This window comes from Lathyrus oleraceus, chromosome 7 (assembly GCF_024323335.1).
Source record: "Lathyrus oleraceus cultivar Zhongwan6 chromosome 7, CAAS_Psat_ZW6_1.0, whole genome shotgun sequence".
Classification (NCBI taxonomy): domain Eukaryota; kingdom Viridiplantae; phylum Streptophyta; class Magnoliopsida; order Fabales; family Fabaceae; genus Lathyrus; species Lathyrus oleraceus.
Genome location: NC_066585.1, coordinates 171,124,413 through 171,145,331, shown reverse-complemented (window position 1 = coordinate 171,145,331; position 20,919 = coordinate 171,124,413). Strand labels below are relative to the sequence as shown.

Below are 20,919 nucleotides of genomic sequence, written 5' to 3'. Positions count from 1 at the left end.
TACCAAGAAGGTTTGTAGAGCTTTACATGCTGCAAGATGCTTAAGTAGAGTCTGAAGGAGAATTCATTCAGTGTGCCATTTTTGTAGACTCTGCACCAGTGAGTACTGAAGAAGCGCTCAAGAAGAAAGTGTGGCTGAAGGCCATGAAAGAAGAACTTGAGGCTATAGAAATAAATAAGACTTGGAAGTTGACTGAGCTTCAAAGGACAAGAAAGCCATCAACGTCAGATGGGTTTTCAAGGAGAAACTAAATCCAGATCAATCAATTAGAAAACACAAAACAAGGTTAGTGGCAAGAGGTTTTATACATAAACCTGGGTTATACTACCTTGAGGTGTTTGCTCCTGTAGCAAAATATGAGATAATTAGATTGGTGATTGCGATAACTGCTAACAGTAATTAGCCTCTGAGGCATCTGGATGTGAAATCTAAATTTTTGAACGTTCCATTACAAGAGGAGGTATACATGTCACAACCTCCTGGATTTGTGAAAGAGAATCAGGAAGAGATGGTGTACAACTTACATAAAATGTTGTATGGACTGAAACAAGCTCCTAGAGCTTGGAATATGAAAATTGATTCATTTTTCAAGCTCCAAGGATTCAAAAAGTGTGAGGTGGAGTATGTAGTTTATGTTCAACATACTTCTAAAAGCAATATTATTATGGTGTGTCTCTATGTTGATGACATATTTCTAACAAAGAGTTATGAACATGAGATAGCTAAGTTCGAGAAGGTGCTAAGGAATGAGTTTGAGATAACTGATCTAGAAAGGATGACATATTTCTTAGGGATGGAGTTTATGTACTCTGAGAAGGGTATCATTTTGCATCAGCTGAAATATGAACTTGAGCTTTTGAAGAGATTCGAGCTGCTGAATTGTAAGGCTGTTGTTACACCATCAGAAACAAATCAAAAATTGAATTATGATCCTGAGGGTGATGATGTATATGCTATAACTTTCAAGCAGTTGGTTGGATCTCTAAGGTATCTGTGTAATACCATACCTGATATTTACTCTGCAGTTGGAATGGTTAGTAGGTTCGTGAGTAAACCGAAGTGGCCTCATTACCAAGTTTCTGTCAAGATTCTGAGGTATATAAAGGGGACTCTGGAGTATTGTCGCATCCACTAAAAACAACCGGCGGGAAAAAGAAAACAAACAGAGCCGCCACCGTGCGTTATTTATCCCAAAGGAGGGAAAGGAAACGCTCGAAGTAAACCTGGAAAGGAAATGGTCTTGCGACCAGAGATTGCAAGGATCGGGAGTCGGTTACGCAAGGGGAAGGTATTAGCACCCCTCACGTCCGTCGTACTCGACGGGATCCACGCTCAAGAGAATAGAATAAGGTTGCTGAATAACTGTTCAAAAAGAATGCAGGCACACTGGAATAAAACACATGCGAAGGAGACGGAAGCGGACTCGGCAGGATGTCGCATCCTGGGCCTACGTAGTTTGTCAGAAACAAACATCAGAGTCGACGTAGTTCGGGGAAACGGGAAACGGGCTCGCTAGGATATCGCATCCTATGCCTACATATCTCATCTGGAATGAGAATCAGAGCTACCGTAGTTCGGCTAACGCACGCCGAAACAAAACACACACAAGGACGCTGAGACATCAGGACAAACACACAATTGGAATCGGAATTCCAATCGCTGGTCTTACATCCAACTCCACAAACAAACAAGACATAGGCGGGAAACCGAATGCCAATCGCTGGGCTTACATCAGACTCCACAAACAAACAAACACAAACGGGAAACTGAATGCCAATCGCTGGGCTTATATCAGACTCCAAACACACATGGAAAGGTTAAACAAACAGGCTAATAGAGAGTCTGGTACTCGAGCCTACTAGCTGTCAAGCAAACACCAAGAAGACGCTGAGACGTCAGGAGGAACGAAGGAGATTGAACACACAGACTAAAAGGGACTCGGGAACTCGGACCTCATAGTTGTCAAGCAAAACACACGCAAAAAGAAAAGGGCGCCCGGAGAGATCTCACACGATCTCCTGCCTACGTACCTCATCTGGTATGAGGATCAGGGCGACGTAGTTCCCCTTAACAGTGGAGAAACTTCTATCCTAACCAGAGACTGGGAAATGACAAACTAAAAGGGAGATTGACTCAAGCCTAATAGTTATCATGTAATCCATAATAGTCTTAGGTTAGGGTTTCTAACAAGAGCTTGACTCACACAGGCAGTATGTCAACTCAAGTCTATCCTTACGTACATTCAACTTCCTCGAAAGTTGATCATACGACTCCTACAGAAAGGAGATGAAAAGCAAAACAGATAAACATCAAAAGCAGTCAGCACACACTATACACAACCAAGGGGGCTCAAGCAAGGTTGGGCTTTAGTCAAGGGGTCATATCGACCTTGACAAACAAGCCAGATACTGAAATGGGTAGTCAGGCTCTTAACCTCTAACATTGAGAGTTAGGGTAAGCAGATGAAATGGAGATGAGGGTTATGCCTCATAGCTCTTAACCCAGGCCTGGGTGAGCTTGAATCAAAGAATGTGTGGGAGTCCAGAATGTGGGACTCTATTCCACATGACTTGACACAACAAGATTTTGGGTTTTTATTCAAAGTGCATCAACACAGGGTGTGAGCAAGATGAATGACACAACTGAGTAGCAGGGGATGGATTGCACATCCCTTTTATCTGCCAATGCCTCTTCACTTAGGAGGTCTTTAAATGTACAAGGCACAAAGATAAACAACCACAAACATTGCCTCTTAAGGAGGGCTTCAGACAGGTGTCTGCCAAAATAACATGACAGGTCTTCCAGACTACATGAAGTTAAGGAAGTTACCTAAGTGATATGCCAACCACAAGCCAAGCAAAGCAACTCAAATAATGAGTTAAAGCGGCTAAAGTACCTGTAAGAAAAGCTAAAACAGTCAATATTTACATTCAGACAAACAGACAACAGTCAATAGATCTCAACAGACAGACAAGTCCAATATACACAATGAGTAAGCCATAAGGCAAACACTCAAATGAATTATCATCAAAGCCTACAAAACAAACAAATGTTAGCAAACAATAACAAATGGCCAAGCTCAAATGAAGAAGCAACATCAATCATGGAGATGCATACTTGAACCTGAAATTCACAACTCAAATCGTGAGTACAAACCCCTAGGGCAAAGCCTAGGGTCAAAAGTGAAGAAAAAATTCAAAACAGAATCTAAAACTCAACATGAATCATCTTTAAAGAATCATGAATATGTCCTAAAAAGGACCAAATCAAAATCACTAAGCAAGGGCATGTAATAAGCAAGAGGAGTCAAAGGCAAATTCAATGCATTCAAATGGACATACAAGATGAGAAAATGCACATTAAATCAGAAATGGCTCAAACAATTCTGGAAATTTTCATGAGCATACAACATGTCCAATACAATCATCATACCAAAAATCATAAATAGAGAAGCTCATTTGATATGGAAATAAAAATGCACAAGTTGATCATCCAATTGTGTGACACACATTGTCACACCATACAAACATGTGCATAAAACAGAAATGGAAAATGAGAAAAATGCACAATTAAGCCTCAAACATCCATTAACATGTTAGGAACAATCATGCAAAATTTCATGGCAATTGGATCAATATCAAGCATTTTATGATAGGATGAATGAGACAAGGTCCAAATGCACACATGTTCAATTATCCTAACACAATTCAAAATCCAGCCAGGCACAATTCCAGAAATTAACATCATAAAATTCTAGACATTTCAAGGATCAAGTAGCAAAAAACCTGGAATTATTTGGATCATTCTACAATTAGTTATGATTTTTTGAAGATCATGGAAAAAATGAAATAAAAATTGAAAAAAACATGAAATAATGAAAAGAATTGAATAAAATGGCAATTGCTCCCAGCAGGAATCGAAGCGAGGGGCGCTTCCAGGACGAAACGACGTCGTTTCATCAGTGCCCTAGCCAAATGCAGAAACGGACGCTATGCTGACGCTAGGTGGACGCTAGTGGCGGAAACCACCGTCTTCTTCATGAAGACGGTGGTGGTTACTGTTCACGATTTTTTTTTTCCAGAATTTTAAAATAAATACATCATTTGAAAGCTCGTGTTATGGAGGTTACAAATCAAGCATCATTTCATCCTAAAACATCATGACCAAAGAGAATCGAAGGAAAACTTTCTAAATCTACAAACTTTAAACTCACATATCTCATGCAATATTCATCTGTTTTTAATAAATTTTATATCAGTAGAACCAGCATGAAAAACTCTACAAGTCTATGCACATAAAATCATGATTTAAGAGGTTCGAAATTTTGACCTCTTGAAGATCCAACAATGGCAGTGGCAGATCCAGGACTTGGCAAGCGTGTAAATCCACTCCTATATCACTGTTATGAAGCTTGAAGTTGAAATTGAGGCTTGAAATAGCTTAGATCTTGCTTAACAATCAACTTCCATGCTTGTGTTCTTGAGCTTGCTATGCACAATTCTGGTCCAGATTTGATGATTCAAGGCTTGATCTATACTAAATCCACACCAAAGAACAAGAATATAGAAGAAAATTGAAGGCTTATGTGGAAGAAATTTGAATTTTGATTAGGAGAAAATTTTGGAGAGAGAGAGAATTTTGAGATCTAGATCTAGAATCCTCCTCAATTCTGTTATGATTATGAATATATATGCTTCACTAATCACATACTAATTAAAATTAGGCATGGTTTAGTTGTGATTAATCAAGATAAGGTGTTTTTGCAAAAATATGAAAATTGCATGGTGCATGGAGTAAATGAACGTGAACAGTAACCAAAGCATGATCTAATTCACTTAAAATCATTTTTCAAACACAATGGCAATGGTAAAAAGTTCCCATGATGCACCAATTTTAAATTTTCAAAATTTCCTCCAAAATGGGCATGGAATAGCAAATGATCATATGATGGAAGTTCATGCAATGTGATGAATGTTTTGGAAATTTCATGTCATGAGAAGCATTTTAGAAAAAGAGGCACCAAATTTGGAGTTATGAATCAAAAGTTATGGCCTTTTGAGTTCCAAGCACACTTGGCAATGATTTGATCATATCTCCTCAACCATTCATCATAAATTCATGATCTTGGACTTTTTGGAAATGGGAGAGAGAGATATTCAACTTTCATGTTTGACAAAATTTCATTTGAAGCTTCTATGATATTGGAAAGTTGGGTTGAAGTTGGACCAAAAACTTTCCATTTTTGGAAACTTTCAATTACAGGTCACTTTCCATTTTTGGAAACTTTTGATCTGACCTCAAATTCTTTAAGATATGCATTTGACATGATGAATAAGCCTCTTTTGAACATGAATGAGATGTTGAAACTCATTTCTCCACCTCCTAGCCCTCAATTGACTTTCTGTTGACTTTCTGGTTGACAGATGACTTGGAAATGCTCTGATCAGCTTGAGCCTCAACCACTTGAGGAATTGGCTCTAAAATGAACCCCTAGCTCTTGTAAGCTCCACATAATAATCATATGATCTCCATCCAAGAAATAAACCCCATCTCCTTGAGAAACCCTGACTGGTAAAATGCAACTGATTAGGGTTGACCAGAGGTCAAAACCCTAATCCCAAATAATCTGAGCATGAACAATGAGCCCCTTGAGGATGACATAACCATGAGGATGATGATGTACCCTTGCCAATAAGATAATGCTCAAACTCCTTGAAGTACCAAGAAACCCTAATTGAAGCATAAACCCTCAGATGGCTAGTGATCAATCCATGAGACCCTCAGGCATGAATCTCTTAACCTCTCTATCTTCTGAGAAAGACTTAGGAGGATGACTTGCTTGTTCTCACATGATATGCAATATGAAAATGCCTAATGCCCTAAAAAATGAAATGCAATAGGCTAAGCTAGTCCCAAGAAGAGGAGGGCAAATTTTGAGGTGTTACAAGTATGGAATTTTGTTCCCTTTTGGTGAAAATGCTAGTTCATAGCTGATGTGTTACTCAAACTCTAATTGGTGTGGAGACAGAGTTGACAAAAGAAGTACTTCTAGATATTTGTTTAAGTATTTGGGAGGTCTTATTTCTTGGTGTTCCAAGAAGCAACCAGTTGTTGCTTTGTCAACCTGTGAAGCTGAATATATTGCAGGTGATGTGGAAACATGTCAAGCTGTTTGGCTTCTGAAGTTACTGCAGGATCTGAAGATCAAGGTAAACAAGCCTCTTAAGTTAATGATTGATAACAAGTTTGCGGTCAATCTTGCCAAGAACCCAATGTTGCATGGGAGAAACAAACACATTGAGACTAAGTATCATTTTCAGAGAAGTCAGGTTCATAATAGAGTGCTAGAAGTTATGCACTGAAGCACTCAGAAGTAGCTGACAGATGTTCTGACGAAAGCAATCAAGACTGATCAATTTCTCCACTTGAGGGATGAACTTGGTTTTATTAGTTTTGATTAGTAAAATCCTGAATTAAAGGATGATGTTGAAGGGTAATTCAGTATTTTAGTATGTTGCCTACGTGACATTGTTGTTTGTATATATAAACTAGTAAGTGCAGTGTGTGTACAGTAGTGTGTGTGCAACCATTTTACTATAATCGTTTTAGCAGAGTAGTGAAAATTTGTTATTCTCTCTACTTTCTTTTCTTTCATCTTCATCTTCTTCACCTTGTGTACCAATATTACTGCACCAGTCTCTATAAATACGATGATTTTATTGAACAAATTGTGATTTTTATTAAGAGATACATACTATTACTTTGACTTTGAAGGATATTAGTTAAAAATTAGCCACAATTTTATAAGTGGTTTATCAAATGTCACATAAATGTATAAAAAGGTGTGAACATGAAACATTCCAATCTTTAAAGTTTAGGATAACTAACTAGATGTTCTCTTCTCAAAAGTTTAGATTGGCAATTCAAATTACTAAAAAATATTTATTACAGCCAACACATAAATGTGAAGTTGACACTCCTCCATTTCTTACACAACCAAACTACAATAAATAAGAAATTTATTCACACCTATAAAATGTGAAGTTAATATTTCTTCACTTCTTACATACCAAGCTATAACTAATAAACCTTTCTAAGATTACACAACATGCCCATTCAGAGGAGTAGCATCAGGCTTCTCAACATGTATTACTGTCTTGGAAGATTCTCCCATGCTAGATAACATTGATCCAACAACAGGTTTCATCTTCTCTCTACCTTTGATGATAAAAAGAAACAAAACACGATACAAAACAATCATCCCAAGCAAAATTGCAAGATCAACATACTTTGAATAATTCATGTCAATTTGCCAAATATCTGTCAAAACCACTTCACCAGTAATGTAACGATTTACGCCTTGAACGTTTGGATTATCGAACCTTAGTCCTTCATACTCATTCTTGAACAATCCCTCGGTTACATATGTATGAAATGCAACATAGTGGAATGGATATTTCCAAAATATGTTGGGAATATCATGTGGCAATTTAAAGAACCCTCCAACCAACATCATGACTCCTTGAATTCCAGCGCCCGTTACGATTCCCATTAGAAAGTTCGGAATAATGCTTGAAACTATCATCATGAGGCTCTCAACTAACAACAGGCTTGAAAATAAAACACATGCAAAGAAGAAAAAATGTTCATATCCTTTTTGTAGACCACATAGGTAGTAAGTTATAGCTGTCGGAATTATTGAAATCACCAAAATGAATGGAACCGACGAAAATGTGTTCCCAATCACATATGTTACCACACCATAATGTCCATTTTGTCTCTCTCTTTGAAATACTTTCATGTCTTCCACAAAGGAAGGAAATCCATCAATGCTCATGAAAGTTAAGAATCCAGAGATATATGAAAGAAGTGAACCACGATCCTGAAATTATAGCAGACAAACGGACAATAAACTACGCTATTAAAACAAAAATTAAGGTTTAAGGTTGTCACTAGTTATGATCTCTTAATCTCTTACCTTAATTGAGGCATAACTTGTACCAAAATCATAGAAAACAGTTCCTAAACTTAAAGCCAATGCAATATATATGCCTAATCGTAACCAATAATAGCCTAGATCACGAAACATGTTCAATGACGAGCGTTTGATAAGAGCTAAGCATTGATTAAAGAACCCTGCATGCCCTTTGTTCTTGTCCATTGATTTCATTTGCTGAAAAATACACATAAAGTCAATCAATTAATTTTAATTTTAGTGTAACTATGATCTAATAAGCCACGAAGTGTACCTTTTTGGATAGCAGTGCAACTTCATTGTGAACATCTTTGTTAATTTCAGATGATTTATATGAACTTACAAGGATACTAATTGCTTCTTCAGTGGAACTTTCTGTCTCAGTATCCTAAAAAAAATTCAACTTGTATTTCAAATATATTTTCTTACTATTTTTTTGAAGTATGTTGCATTGAAGAGAAACAAAATCATGAAAAAACACATATGTGTTATTGATGCTTGATGAACAAGTTACCTGATCAAAATCCTTGTTTATAGTTTTAAGTAAATGATCAGATGGATTTTGGAGAGGAGGACAAGGAAATCCATTCAAACTGAAAAACTACAACAAAATAAAACCAAACTCAATCATTATTTAAACTTAAATAAAAAGTTCTCATATTAAAAAAAATCAGATATGCACCGTTAGAATAAGATTTTACACATCACAACTCACAAACACATTATTCGATGTAGTGTAAGACACTGAAAGTACATATCCGTTAATCACGTATAAAAAACAAGCTAGTAACTAACCTCAGATGCGGCCGAAGCAGGTCCAAAGTAAACTGTTTTACCCGAAGAGAGAAGACAAAGGTTATCAAAAAGTTGAAAAACTTCAGAGCTAGGTTGATGGATAGAAGTGATAATAGTCCTTTGAATTCCATCTTTTTTCCCCAAGGAAGCAATTCTTTTCATGACATAGTAAGAGGCAGCACTATCAAGTCCACTAGTTGGTTCATCAAGAAAAAGAAGACTAGGATGTGTTAAAATCTCAATGCAAATGCTAACTCTTCTTTTCTGACCCCCGCTTATGCCTTTCACACCCCACCCTCCAATTCTTGTGTTAGTTGCATCTTGAAGACCCATTTCTTTGATTGTAGAATCAGCTCTTTGTTTCTTGTCTTGTTTGGACATTGTGTCAGGTAATTGAAGTTGAGCTGAATAGTAAACTGCTTCTTTGACAGTTAAGGTTGTTAATAATGTATCATCTTGTGTCACATAAGCCTACATAGATTAATGAAAGAGTTAATAATTGAGCATAATCCATTTTTATTTTGAAGAGTTTAATATTGATTAACTTTGTACCGAAGTTCCATATGATAATTCTTGTTTGTGACCATTGATTAGAATCTCCCCAGTTTGTCTTGTGTTTGTGGCTAATCTCCCTGAAAATTTGGATATACATAAATAGTAAAAGTATGTAAGAAAAATATTGATTGTTATTATATAATTTAGATTTTCTAAAACATTCTTTGAGGGACTAATAATTACTCAATAATTACGTGATCATTTTATAATTTTGTTAATACTAGATTCCAAATTATGTAACATCAACATTCCAAAACTGAATTGATAACTCTCCATAAGAATAGAATAGGCCCGATCAAGATAGGTTATGTCAAATCTGAATTTAGTTTGCTAAAAAATTAAAAATTTAAGTCTAACATGCATCTCAATCTCAAAAATTCTGAATACAATGACTTGAAATTTAAAAAATATCATCTTTCAAGCCAAATTCAGTTAAACATTACAAAATGATTAGAATTTGACTTAAATAATCTTTTGGTTTCAATAAATTTGCGTGCTTTTGTTTTTAGTCCATATATAATTTTTTTTAGATAAAATTCTTAAATGTTGAATTTCATTTGATTTTAGTTACTAAAATTAAAATCCGAAGATTTCCTTCGAATTTTCCTAAGAATTTTAACTTTAAAACTAAAACCGAAAGAAATAAAAAACACATAAATTTACCGAAATCAAAATACTATTTAAACCTTAGAATTTTCTTAATTGTTCATTCACATTCACGTTATATCCATTATGAATATTTTCACAAAATAATAAAATTATTAAGAATCTATTTTATTATAATAATTTATAAATATTATAATATTTATTGTTTATTAACATTCTTTTTACTATTAATTTATTAAATATTAATATTAGATTATTATTATTAACTAGTATAATTATTAACTAGTTTTGTTCTTTATAATTTTTTTTATTAATTTAAATATTAACTAGTATTTAATTTTAAATAGTTATTATTTTATTTTGTATTTACAAAACTATTAATTAATAAAATTATTTTTTATTGTTTTAATTAATATATCAATTAATATAGAAAGAGCAAACCCATCTACCAATTGGAACTATAATGAAATTGTACATATCTTAATGCAAATCATTTCATATTCCAACTAACATACACTATTTTTATCACTGTTTTGATAGAATAAGATGAACAGTATACCTGCTAAAGCATCAAGTAGTGTAGACTTGCCACAGCCAGAAGGACCCATAATGGCTAATAGTTCACCTGGTTAGAATTGATCTTCTTCCATTCTTTCCTTTTGCGATTGTATTCACCCATATATCCTTCCATGTTAGGCATATACCATGGTCACCTTCTGGTCTGGTTGTGGAGGCCTCAATGTCTAGAACGGATGATTCTGAAGAGGTTTTGATTTCAAAACCTTCAGATGGATGAAGGAAAGCCATGGGAATACGTGGTTGTAGTAAAGAGGAGAGAGATCTGTAAGTTTTTCAATTGAATTGCAAATTCACCATAATGATCGTTTTATTCATAGGTTCCAATGCCTTTTTTATAAGGAATACATAAAAACGGTAAACAACCGCAAATCCTAAAATAAAGGACATGACTCAACTAACCACTAATAAAGTAAAATAGAAATTGACCGTCTTTATTGGAAAAACTAAAAGAACATGAAGAATGTATATTTGTTTCAAGAAAATAATAAAACAGAAATTGACCGTCTTTATTGGAAAAACTAAAAGAACATGAAGAATGTATATTTGTTTCAAGAAAATAGTAAAACAGAAATTGACCGTCTTTATTGGAAAAACTAAAACAACATGAAGAATGTATATTTGTTTCAAACTCATCCCAATTATATACACTTTTTTTATGTTTTTCTACCACATGTGTTTCTCATTTGTGTATTTTTAAGTCACATGTTTCTTTTGAATAGAGAAATACATGTTTTAAGGATATGTTTTTAAAGATTTTATAAATAAACTACTAACAAATATGTGCCTACAAATCGGATATATTTTTTTTTAGATATTGTTTTAGACTTATATTTGTTTATAGATTATAATAAAAAATAATAATAATAGTAAATTAAAGTTGAAATAATATATATATATATATATATATATATATATATATATATATATATATATATATATATATATATATATATATATATAAAAGATGAAATGTAAACAACAATATTATGAGTAATATGATTAAAAATAAAAACGATTGAAATTGTATTAAAAAAATCAGCCGTTTTAGTTTTTATACAAATAAGTCAATTATTTTATAGGAGAGAATATAATTTTAAAATATCTACTCAATCTTATTTAATAAACTTTCTTAATCTTTTTCACATATTTGAAAAAAAATGGTCCATAAATTTTTATTAAATATTTGGATCAATAGTAAAGTTATTCTCGTTTATAACAATAATATTTTTTTCGTATATAAATATATTTTAATCAACAATGTATTTTTTTTCGTATATAAATATTATTTTTATTTTGACATTATTTATAAAAATATTTGAATCAATAGGAAAGTTGTTTATGTATATAAAAATACTTGAATTAATAAAATATTTTCTCTCGTATATAAATATTATTTTTATTTTGACAATATTTATAAAAATATTTGAATCAATAGTAAAATTGTTCTTGTTTATTATTAAAATATTTGGATCAACAATAAATATATTTACCACTGTATTTATATAAATAATAAAAATGAAGCATTTAATTTAAAGTTCTGTTTTTTTGGAGATCTAATCAATTTTTAAAAAATCAGACACATTAAAATCAATTATTCACATTTAATATTTCTTTTGATTATTTGATATAGAAAGTAAAAATGCACTTATCAAACTTTTAGAGTATACATATTTTATAAAATATAAAAATATTTATAAATACACCATAATTAGATAGAATTAAAATTAATTATATAAAATAATTAAATATAATTAAATATTAGTAATAAGTTAGTACTTAAATAAGTGAAAATAGATTGTAAAAAGTATATTATCTGTGTCAATGACAAATTTTTGTAACATGTATTTCTATTTTATTATTAGTGACAAATTTATTGTCTGTTTTATTATGTTATTATGAAAAGTTCTTAAAATTTTAATTAGTAAAATAATTTTATATTAACAATTACTTAATTAACATAATAATTCCATCAATATTATAAATGCAAATAAAAAATGAGTAATTGAAAAGAATGGCATATAAATATTTGGCATATATTTTTTTTTAGCTCCTTTCTTGGTAGACTATCATAAAAATAGAAAATTGAAAAAAAGAACAAACTTACGAATAATAGTAAATATAAATTTAAATAGTAATATAGGTAGAAGATAAAATATAAACAACAATATTATGAATACTCTAATTAAAAATAAATACTATTGAAACTTATATTAGACAAATCAGTCGTTTTAGTTTTTTTTACAAATAAGACAATTATTTTATAAGAGATAATTTTTTTAAAATATATACTCAATCTTTCTAAAGCTCCTTACATTTTTTTAATATATTTTAAAATAATGGTCGATAAATTTTATTATTCAATATTTAAATAAATAGTAAAGTTGTTCTCATTTATAACAATAGTAACTTTTTTTATAATTAAAAATATTTAAATCAACAATGTATTTTTTTCATATATAAAAATTATTTTTGTTTTGATATTATTTAAAAAATATTTAAAAACCAATAGTAAATTTGCTACCGTATATAAAAATATTTGAATGTATTTTAAAAGTAATATGTATAAATGTTTTCTTATCTAAATCTATCTGTTTGTGATAAATACAGAATATTAAAATAAAAACACAAATGAACGGTGAAGCGTTGTGTGATTGATTTCGTTTCTTGAATTCATGTTGAGTTTTTGAATCACAAACGTAACACAATCATATTTCTTGATTATGTGGGATTGGGAAACATTAGTGTTTGGTGAGATCTGAGTGTGTTGCACAAAATTGAAGATGAACATACACTACGCCAAAAGAGGGAAAAGAGGGCGCTTTTTAATTTAGATTCTTAGGTTCGGGAGGTACTTTATACAAAGGGAAGGTATTAGCACCCTTTATATCCATGGTTATCCATGGGCTCTTAATTGCTCAATCATTTATGTTTTCTAGTTTGAAAAAGGTGGTTGAGAAATGTGTGAAGGATGTTTTGAAAATGAGAATTTAACTTTGTAATGATTCTTGCATGAATGTATACAAAGTGGTTATCTCGTTTAGTGTTTTGAAAGTAGTTTAGAAAAATATAACTCGGCAATGATCCTAGTACGGATGTATGCTAAGTGGTGATTTTCCAAAAGGATGTTTGAAAGGTGTGAGGTGTGAAAAGTATTTTTTTTAGGTTATGAATGAGCAATTAAGGTTATACCTGTCCGAGGTCTTTCCGGGCATTTCCTATCCTTATGAGGGTAAAACTGTCCTTACTATTGAGAAGTAAGTAGTTTATCCTTTGGATGTTAAAGGGTCATCGTAGGGTCATCGATAGGTCATTGAAGGCAACAGTTGTGAGGATACCTTAGCATTCGAAGGGACTATCATCATTTAACCGTAGGCTACACCGAAGGGTCATCGAGGGACAAAATCGTAATTTCGAAGGCAACGTCCGAGGGACTATGATGATTTTACCGAAGGGTCTTTGCTAAGGATATCCCCATATTCGCGGGACATGACCGTATTACGTAATCGTGGGGTAATAGAGAGAGGTCCGATATTATTTATTTAAAGTCCAGATTTTAACAATTAACTAAATAGCCGTAATCAGTTAGGTAATTAGGTCCACAGGAAATCAATGAAATCAATACATTAAAAATCAAGCTTGGTGATTCAAGATGAATCTCCACATTAAACTTAGGTCATCCAAAAGCCATCTCCTCAAGAATGTCCACACCTAAAGCGGCATGCCTAGCCGGCTATTTCTTTGGAAGTATGCTAGCTTTTACACCATGCAACACACGGATTAGAGCATTGAGGTAAAATACAATTAGAAATTGCACCATAAAATATAACAGTCAGGAATTTAAGCCAAATAATGCAGAATCATGATTAGATAAACATAAAATGGACAACAAAGAGACAAAGCAGCCACTGTCCCGTTCGCCTCTGCTTCGCCTAGCGAAGGCTCAACGAAGGCTCGCTGCAGGCTCGCTTAGCGATGAGCTAGCGAGCGGCCACGGGTTTGGAATTTGGCAGCAGCACGACTCCCGGAAACCTTGAATTTTATGACATTGAATTACAGGCACAGCATGGATAGCTTTCATGATGTTCAAGCATACTTAAATTTGCATGGGAAGTCAGATTACATATCAAAATTTAATCATGATGCATTATGTATGTAACGGTTATCAATTGGAAGCATATAACAGCGATAATACGCAAACCTGTTTGCAATTGCTATGTTGAACTGATCACTCTAGGTATCGGATTGAGCTGAGCGGTGGTAGCTTCGAGGCGGGTGAGCGGCCTTCAGGGTTTCCGTCTTCCGAATTCTCTGGATCAGCAGGGTTTCTGTGTTTCTCCCTCTGGGTCTGTGTGTTATTTTCGTGGCTGAGGAGCTGGTATTTATAGTAGTAGTGGTGGTGACCTAATGGGCTTAAAATGAGGTCCAAAACTTCAGATTTTCGCAAGCTTCGCTAGGCGAAGGAATTGCTCGCCTAGCGAGCAAGCTAGTTCTGGGCTTTTTCCTGGATCTGATGCTTCGCTGGGCGAGTGTCATGACGAAATGTTCGCTAGGCGAAGGGACTGCTCGCCTAGCGAGCAAGCTATTTTGGGCCGCCTTTGGATTGGGCCTGTTGTGAGCTGGGCTTTTGTCCATTTGATATCAGTGCCTTGCAGAGCAAGTCAGAGGGTCTTGAGGAATACTTTGAAATATCGATGGGCAAATTTTGGGGTATGACAGGTAGACTATCATAAAAATAGAAAATTGAAAAAAAGAACAAACTTACGAATAATAGTAAATATAAATTTAAATAGTAATATAGGTAGAAGATAAAATATAAACAACAATATTATGAATACTCTAATTAAAAATAAATACTATTGAAACTTATATTAGACAAATCAGACATTTTAGTTTTTTTTACAAATAAGACAATTATTTTATAAGAGATAATTTTTTTAAAATATATACTCAATCTTTCTAAAGCTCCTTACATTTTTTTAATATATTTTAAAATAATGGTCGATAAATTTTATTATTCAATATTTAAATAAATAGTAAAGTTGTTCTCGTTTATAACAATAGTAACTTTTTTTATAATTAAAAATATTTAAATCAACAATGTATTTTTTTCATATATAAAAATTATTTTTGTTTTGATATTATTTAAAAAATATTTAAAAACCAATAGTAAATTTGCTACCGTATATAAAAGTATTTGAATGTATTTTAAAAGTAATATGTATAAATGTTTTCTTATCTAAATCTATCTGTTTGTGATAAATACAGAATATTAAAATAAAAACACAAATGAACGGTGAAGCGTTGTGTGATTGATTTCGTTTCTTGAATTCATGTTGAGTTTTTGAATCACAAACGTAACACAATCATATTTCTTGATTATGTGGGATTGGGAAACATTAGTGTTTGGTGAGATCTGAGTGTGTTGCACAAAATTGAAGATGAACATACACTACGCCAAAAGAGGGAAAATAGGGCGCTTTTTTTGGCCTATAACAGCGCTTTTAAGCGCCCTCTAAAGTGGCGCTGGCATAGGTAAAGACAGCGCTTTGTTTTCCTGGAGAAAGCGCTGTCTAAAGTGGCCACATTATAGTGCGCTTTCAGAAAAAAGCGCCCTCTGGAGTGGTCCATAAAGGGACACCTTAGAGGGCGCTTTCTGGAAAAAGCGCCCTCTAAAGTTGTCAATGTAAAATGTTTAGAGGGCGCTTTCAGGAAAAAGCGCCCTCTAAAGTTGTCAATGTAAAGTGTTTAGAGGGCGCTTTCAGGAAAAAGCGCCCTCTAAAGTGTTAGTTATTTTAAAAAAATTTGTTTGAAAAACAGTGGATATTTAATTGGTAACCTGTTCGCATGCTGCAAAAGTGTAAAATTCATATTGAATTCATCCTTTAATCCAATGTTATACACCATTAATCCATTGATATGTACAACATGAATCCATTTATATACAACATTAATCCTTCATATATACAACATTAATATATGATTCTTTGATCAACAATATACAACAACATATTCATGATTTAGTAAAAGTACAACAACAATATACACTATTAGTCTCGAAAGATCCATAGCAACCAACACCCAGTGACCACTGTATCCAAAAGCTGTCTAGTAGTTCTAACCAATACTAAACAAAATAACGCCCATCCACCCATGATGAATAATAGCAAGTGTGCATAATAGGCAGGAGGAACTGCATACAAGATAACAAGTTATTGGTCAAACTTTGTAGCTGGTCTGCAGTGAATTTATTTTCATCATACAGCACATGATAATGCGTTGGTCGACTAGTCCCCTGCAAAAAGAACACGTCCAAATGCAAATAACACAGAACTGTCAAAAGGCGATTGAGCAACAAATAGTAAACAATGGCATAAAGTTAAATGACATAGCTAATATTACCTGAATTCCTGCATGGCTGTTAAGGTTAAAATCAAATTCCCTAGGGTGACAAATGTTGGTGTCTACCACGGTTCCTTTGACAATTTAGAACAACAAAATCAGCAAAAAGTGATAAATTCAAATGATAATATATACCAGCTGCGTTGAGAAATATATTGAAAAAACCTGGCATAATATTTCCACTTCTATCGGTCTCTTTGGGGTTGACAGGAAAGAGACGGGTGTGATGTCTCTTTTGGACCACTACAAAAGTAACTTTAGGTAGATACCCATCCTCTATTGAGACACAAGCCTGATGAAAAAAAATTAGTTGGTCTTCAGCACTCCAATGTACTTCAAATTTTACACCCTTGTCTCTTGCATGAATGATTGACTTCATAATAGCCATTTTACCTGTAATAAAGAAAACAATTAAAATCAGATGACAAATGTAAAAACAATTAAAATCATAAAAGTCATTTTACCTGTAATAAAGAAAACAATTAAAATCATTTGACCTGTACCTTTTTCACTAAGTTCTCTTTCTTTTCTTGGTTGGAATATGTTCTACATGTCTCTTAACAACACGGACGGTTGGATTGATCCAAATACCCTCATTATGATCATTTCTAATATATGAATCATTTGATATAATATTCTCATCTTGATCATTTCTGGTAAACGATTCAATCTCAACATCAATATCACCTTGATCTCCAGTGTTTTCATCAATTACTTTGTTGGAAAAAAGAACTATAGACCATTTCGTACTTTTCGGATCATTGACATAGAACACTTGTCTAGCTTGAGAGGCTAGAATAAAAGACTCATCTTTGTATCCCACCCTATTAAGATCCACTTGCAAAAATCCTGACTTATCCATTCGAATGCCGTTATTATTTTCAACCCACTTGCAACCAAATATAGGAATCTGAAACTTCTCATAATCAAACACCCAAATGCGCTCGATAACACCAAAATACGACAGATTTGCAAATTTGGGGTTTAAGTCCTTCACACTTGATATGTGCATTGCTTCAGCTACCACGGTGACACCACTATTCTGCATAGTACTTTTATCATCTTGTTCTTTGGTATAAAATGTGTATCCATTAATCGCGTATGCGCTATAAGAAAAAACATGGAAACTTGGACCATATGCTAAGCATCTCAACCTTTCTGTTATTGAAGCAGGATCTGAATAATACTTTGAATAAGTATGATCCTTAAACCAAGGTATAAAACATCGATTGTGCTCTCGTACTATCCAATTTTCATTTCTATTGGGATTTAAACCTCGGAGAACATCCTTGTGAATTTCAACATACGGCTCAACCTCATTCTCATTGTGCAGAACATACAAATGCACTTGATCCCGTTCGACCCTTGATACTACCACGATTTTATTTCCAATTAGATTTTTTCCTTCTTTCTTTTCGACAAGCTGAGACTTGGGGAGTCCGATTGACTGAAAATTAGACAAATATTCAGTACAAAACTCAATCGCTTCTTCAACAATGTATCTTGCAACCATACAACCTTCTGGTCGACTTCGGTTCTTCACGTACCCTTTTAATATTTTCATATAACGTTCAACATGGTACATCCATCTCATATAAGCTGGTCCACACAATTGTGTCTCTTTCACAAGATGAACAACTAGATGTACCATTATGTCAAAAAATGATGGAGGAAAAAACATTTCAAGCTCACACAAAGTAATAACGATTTCTTTTTGCAACATTGGTAAGATCGCAGGATTGATCACCTTACTGCAAATTGACTTGAAGAAAGAACACAACTTAGTTATAGAGCTTCTTACTTTTTCTGGAAGAATAGAACGTATACCTATTGGGAGAAAATGTTCCATTATAACATGGCAATCATGGGTCTTTAAACTCTTTAACTTGAGGTCTTTCATAGACACAAGTCTTCTAATATCTGAAGAGTACCCTTCTGGAACTTTAACTTCACTTAGAAACTTACACAATGTTTTTTTCTCCTTTCTAGATAGAGTATAAGCAGCAGGAGGTAGATATGTTCGTTTTCCTTTCTTCAAGGGTCCTAATTCAGTTCTTATTCCCATCGCTATCAAGTCCTTTCTTGCCTTAAGGCCATCCTTAGACTTTCCTTGTATATTGAGTAACGTGCCAATAACACTTTCAAATACATTTTTTTTCAATATGCATAACATCAAGAAAATGTCTCACATACAAGGACTTCCAATACGGCAATTCAAAAAAAACTGACCTCTTCTTCCACCCACTTTTGACAAGTGTGTGGGCAAAAGGCTTGCCAAACTGAGTATCCAAATCTTTCACCTTTTCAAAAATTTGATCACCCGTCAATACAGGTGGAGCTCTGCCTTGTTCTGTCTCTCCATTGAACGCCTTTCTCCATCCACGGTAGTGATGATTTGAATTTAAGAATCTCCGATGACCGAGAAAGACATTCTTCTGACCAAACTCCAAGCGCTTCCAATCTATTTTATCTTCACAAATAGGACACGCACATTGACCTTTTATGCTATACCCTGATAGATTTCCGTATGCTGGAAAATCATTAATTGTGCCAAACAACATCGCCCTCAAGTTGAAACTTTCTTTCCTATATCCATCATAAACCTCCACACCGGTCTCCCACAAAATCTTTAAATCTTCGATTAAGGGCTTCAAGTACACGTCTATGTCATTCCCTGGTTGTTTAGGTCCAGAAATCAACATAGACAACATCATGTACTTACGCTTCATACATAGCCATGGAGGTAGGTTATAAATCATAATAATCACAGGCCATGTACTGTGTGAGATACTCTGGATACCGTGTGGGTTCATTCCATCAGTAGATAATGCCAAGCGAAGGTTTCTTGATTCTTCTCCAAATTCAGGATAATCATTATCAATTTTCAACCACTGTGGTGAATCTGCCGGATGTCGATACTTTCCATCTATAATTCTTTCATCTGCATGCCAGGTCAAGTGTCTTGAATCGGTTTCACTACGAAACATGCGTCTAAATCTCGGAATAACAGGAAAATACCACAAGACTTTTGCTGGAGACAACTTGTTCTTATATCGCGAGACACCGCATTTAGGACACTTATTTAACGATGCATACTCATTTCGAAACAAAACGCAATCGTTTGGACATGCATGTATCTTATCATAGCTCATGCCAATAGAGCACAACATCTTTTTGGTCTCATATGTTCGATTGGGAAGAACATTATCCTCAGGAAGCATATCTTTCAAAAGGGCTAATAACTCTGTGAAACTTTTATCCGACCACCCATTGCCCGCCTTTCAGTTGTACAACTTTAATACCGCAGACAATCTTGTGAATTTAGTGCAACCATCATACAAAGGTTTCTCTGCATCACTTACCAACCTCTCAAACATTTCGGGACAATCCTTAAGATCTCCTTCAAGTGCTTCTGCAATCTCTTCAACTCGATCAAAATCGTATGTATCTGCGCCACTATAGTTTGAGGCATAGGTCGTACTATCCCCCGGTTCAACATTATCGTTACTTTTCTCACCATGCAAATTCCAACATGTATAACTTCGATCAATTCCATGCCTCATTAGATACGATGTCAACTGAACTGCGTCAACCCGTTTCCCATAACAACAACCCAAGCAAGGACATATCATTCTACTGGGGTCTTCGGCGTGCGCAACGGCAAACTTAACGAATTCTGATACCCCATTCTCGTACTCTCTCGACAATCGATTGGAAGACATCCATGTATTATCCATTACTAATTAGAATAAACAAAAAACAATTTCAGAAGAGTTCAAACACATTCGGACCTAGGTTTCTAATGATACTGGTGTTGACACAAAATCATATGTTCATAGGTTGTATAACCCATTACATCCGCTATCATGGTCACTAAAAACCAACCGTCAATTTCCTATTGCATCCGCTATCATGGTCGAAACAAACGTAGAAGGAGGAAACACGCAGTAATAAGGTAAAACAGAAATTGGGCAAAGCTAAAACAAAGCAATAACATAAAACAGAAATTG

General features: G+C 33.9%; 2 protein-coding genes across 3 annotated transcripts in view; one reads left to right on the top strand and one right to left on the bottom strand.

The window, feature by feature from the left end:
* Positions 1 to 664: 664 nt before the first annotated feature.
* On the top strand, positions 665 to 1,135 carry LOC127102666 (uncharacterized mitochondrial protein AtMg00810-like). The gene has a single exon (XM_051040012.1). The coding sequence runs from the start codon at positions 665 to 667 to the stop codon at positions 1,133 to 1,135; it is 471 nt and encodes a 156-aa protein (XP_050895969.1).
* A 5,866-nt stretch (positions 1,136 to 7,001) lies between these two features.
* Positions 7,002 to 20,919, bottom strand: part of LOC127101294 (ABC transporter G family member 1) — a 95,352-nt gene continuing 81,434 nt past the window's right edge. Inside the window, exons 2-7 of one of the 2 annotated variants that reach the window (XM_051038666.1) lie at positions 9,323 to 9,402; positions 8,771 to 9,241; positions 8,490 to 8,576; positions 8,250 to 8,363; positions 7,979 to 8,173; positions 7,002 to 7,882 (exon numbers count right to left, since the gene is read on the bottom strand). In XM_051038666.1, the coding sequence (XP_050894623.1) occupies positions 7,100 to 7,882; positions 7,979 to 8,173; positions 8,250 to 8,363; positions 8,490 to 8,576; positions 8,771 to 9,151 (1,560 nt within the window). In that variant the 5' untranslated portion in view covers positions 9,152 to 9,241; positions 9,323 to 9,402 and the 3' untranslated portion in view covers positions 7,002 to 7,099. The remainder of the gene's footprint in view (positions 7,883 to 7,978; positions 8,174 to 8,249; positions 8,364 to 8,489; positions 8,577 to 8,770; positions 9,242 to 9,322; positions 9,403 to 20,919) is intronic. The other variant, XM_051038667.1, reaches the window with a different exon arrangement.

Bases quoted from the DNA above. Each gene is read 5' to 3' on its own strand.
- LOC127102666 (XM_051040012.1), top strand. From the start codon at position 665: ATGGTGTGTCTCTATGTTGATGACATATTTCTAACAAAGAGTTATGAA.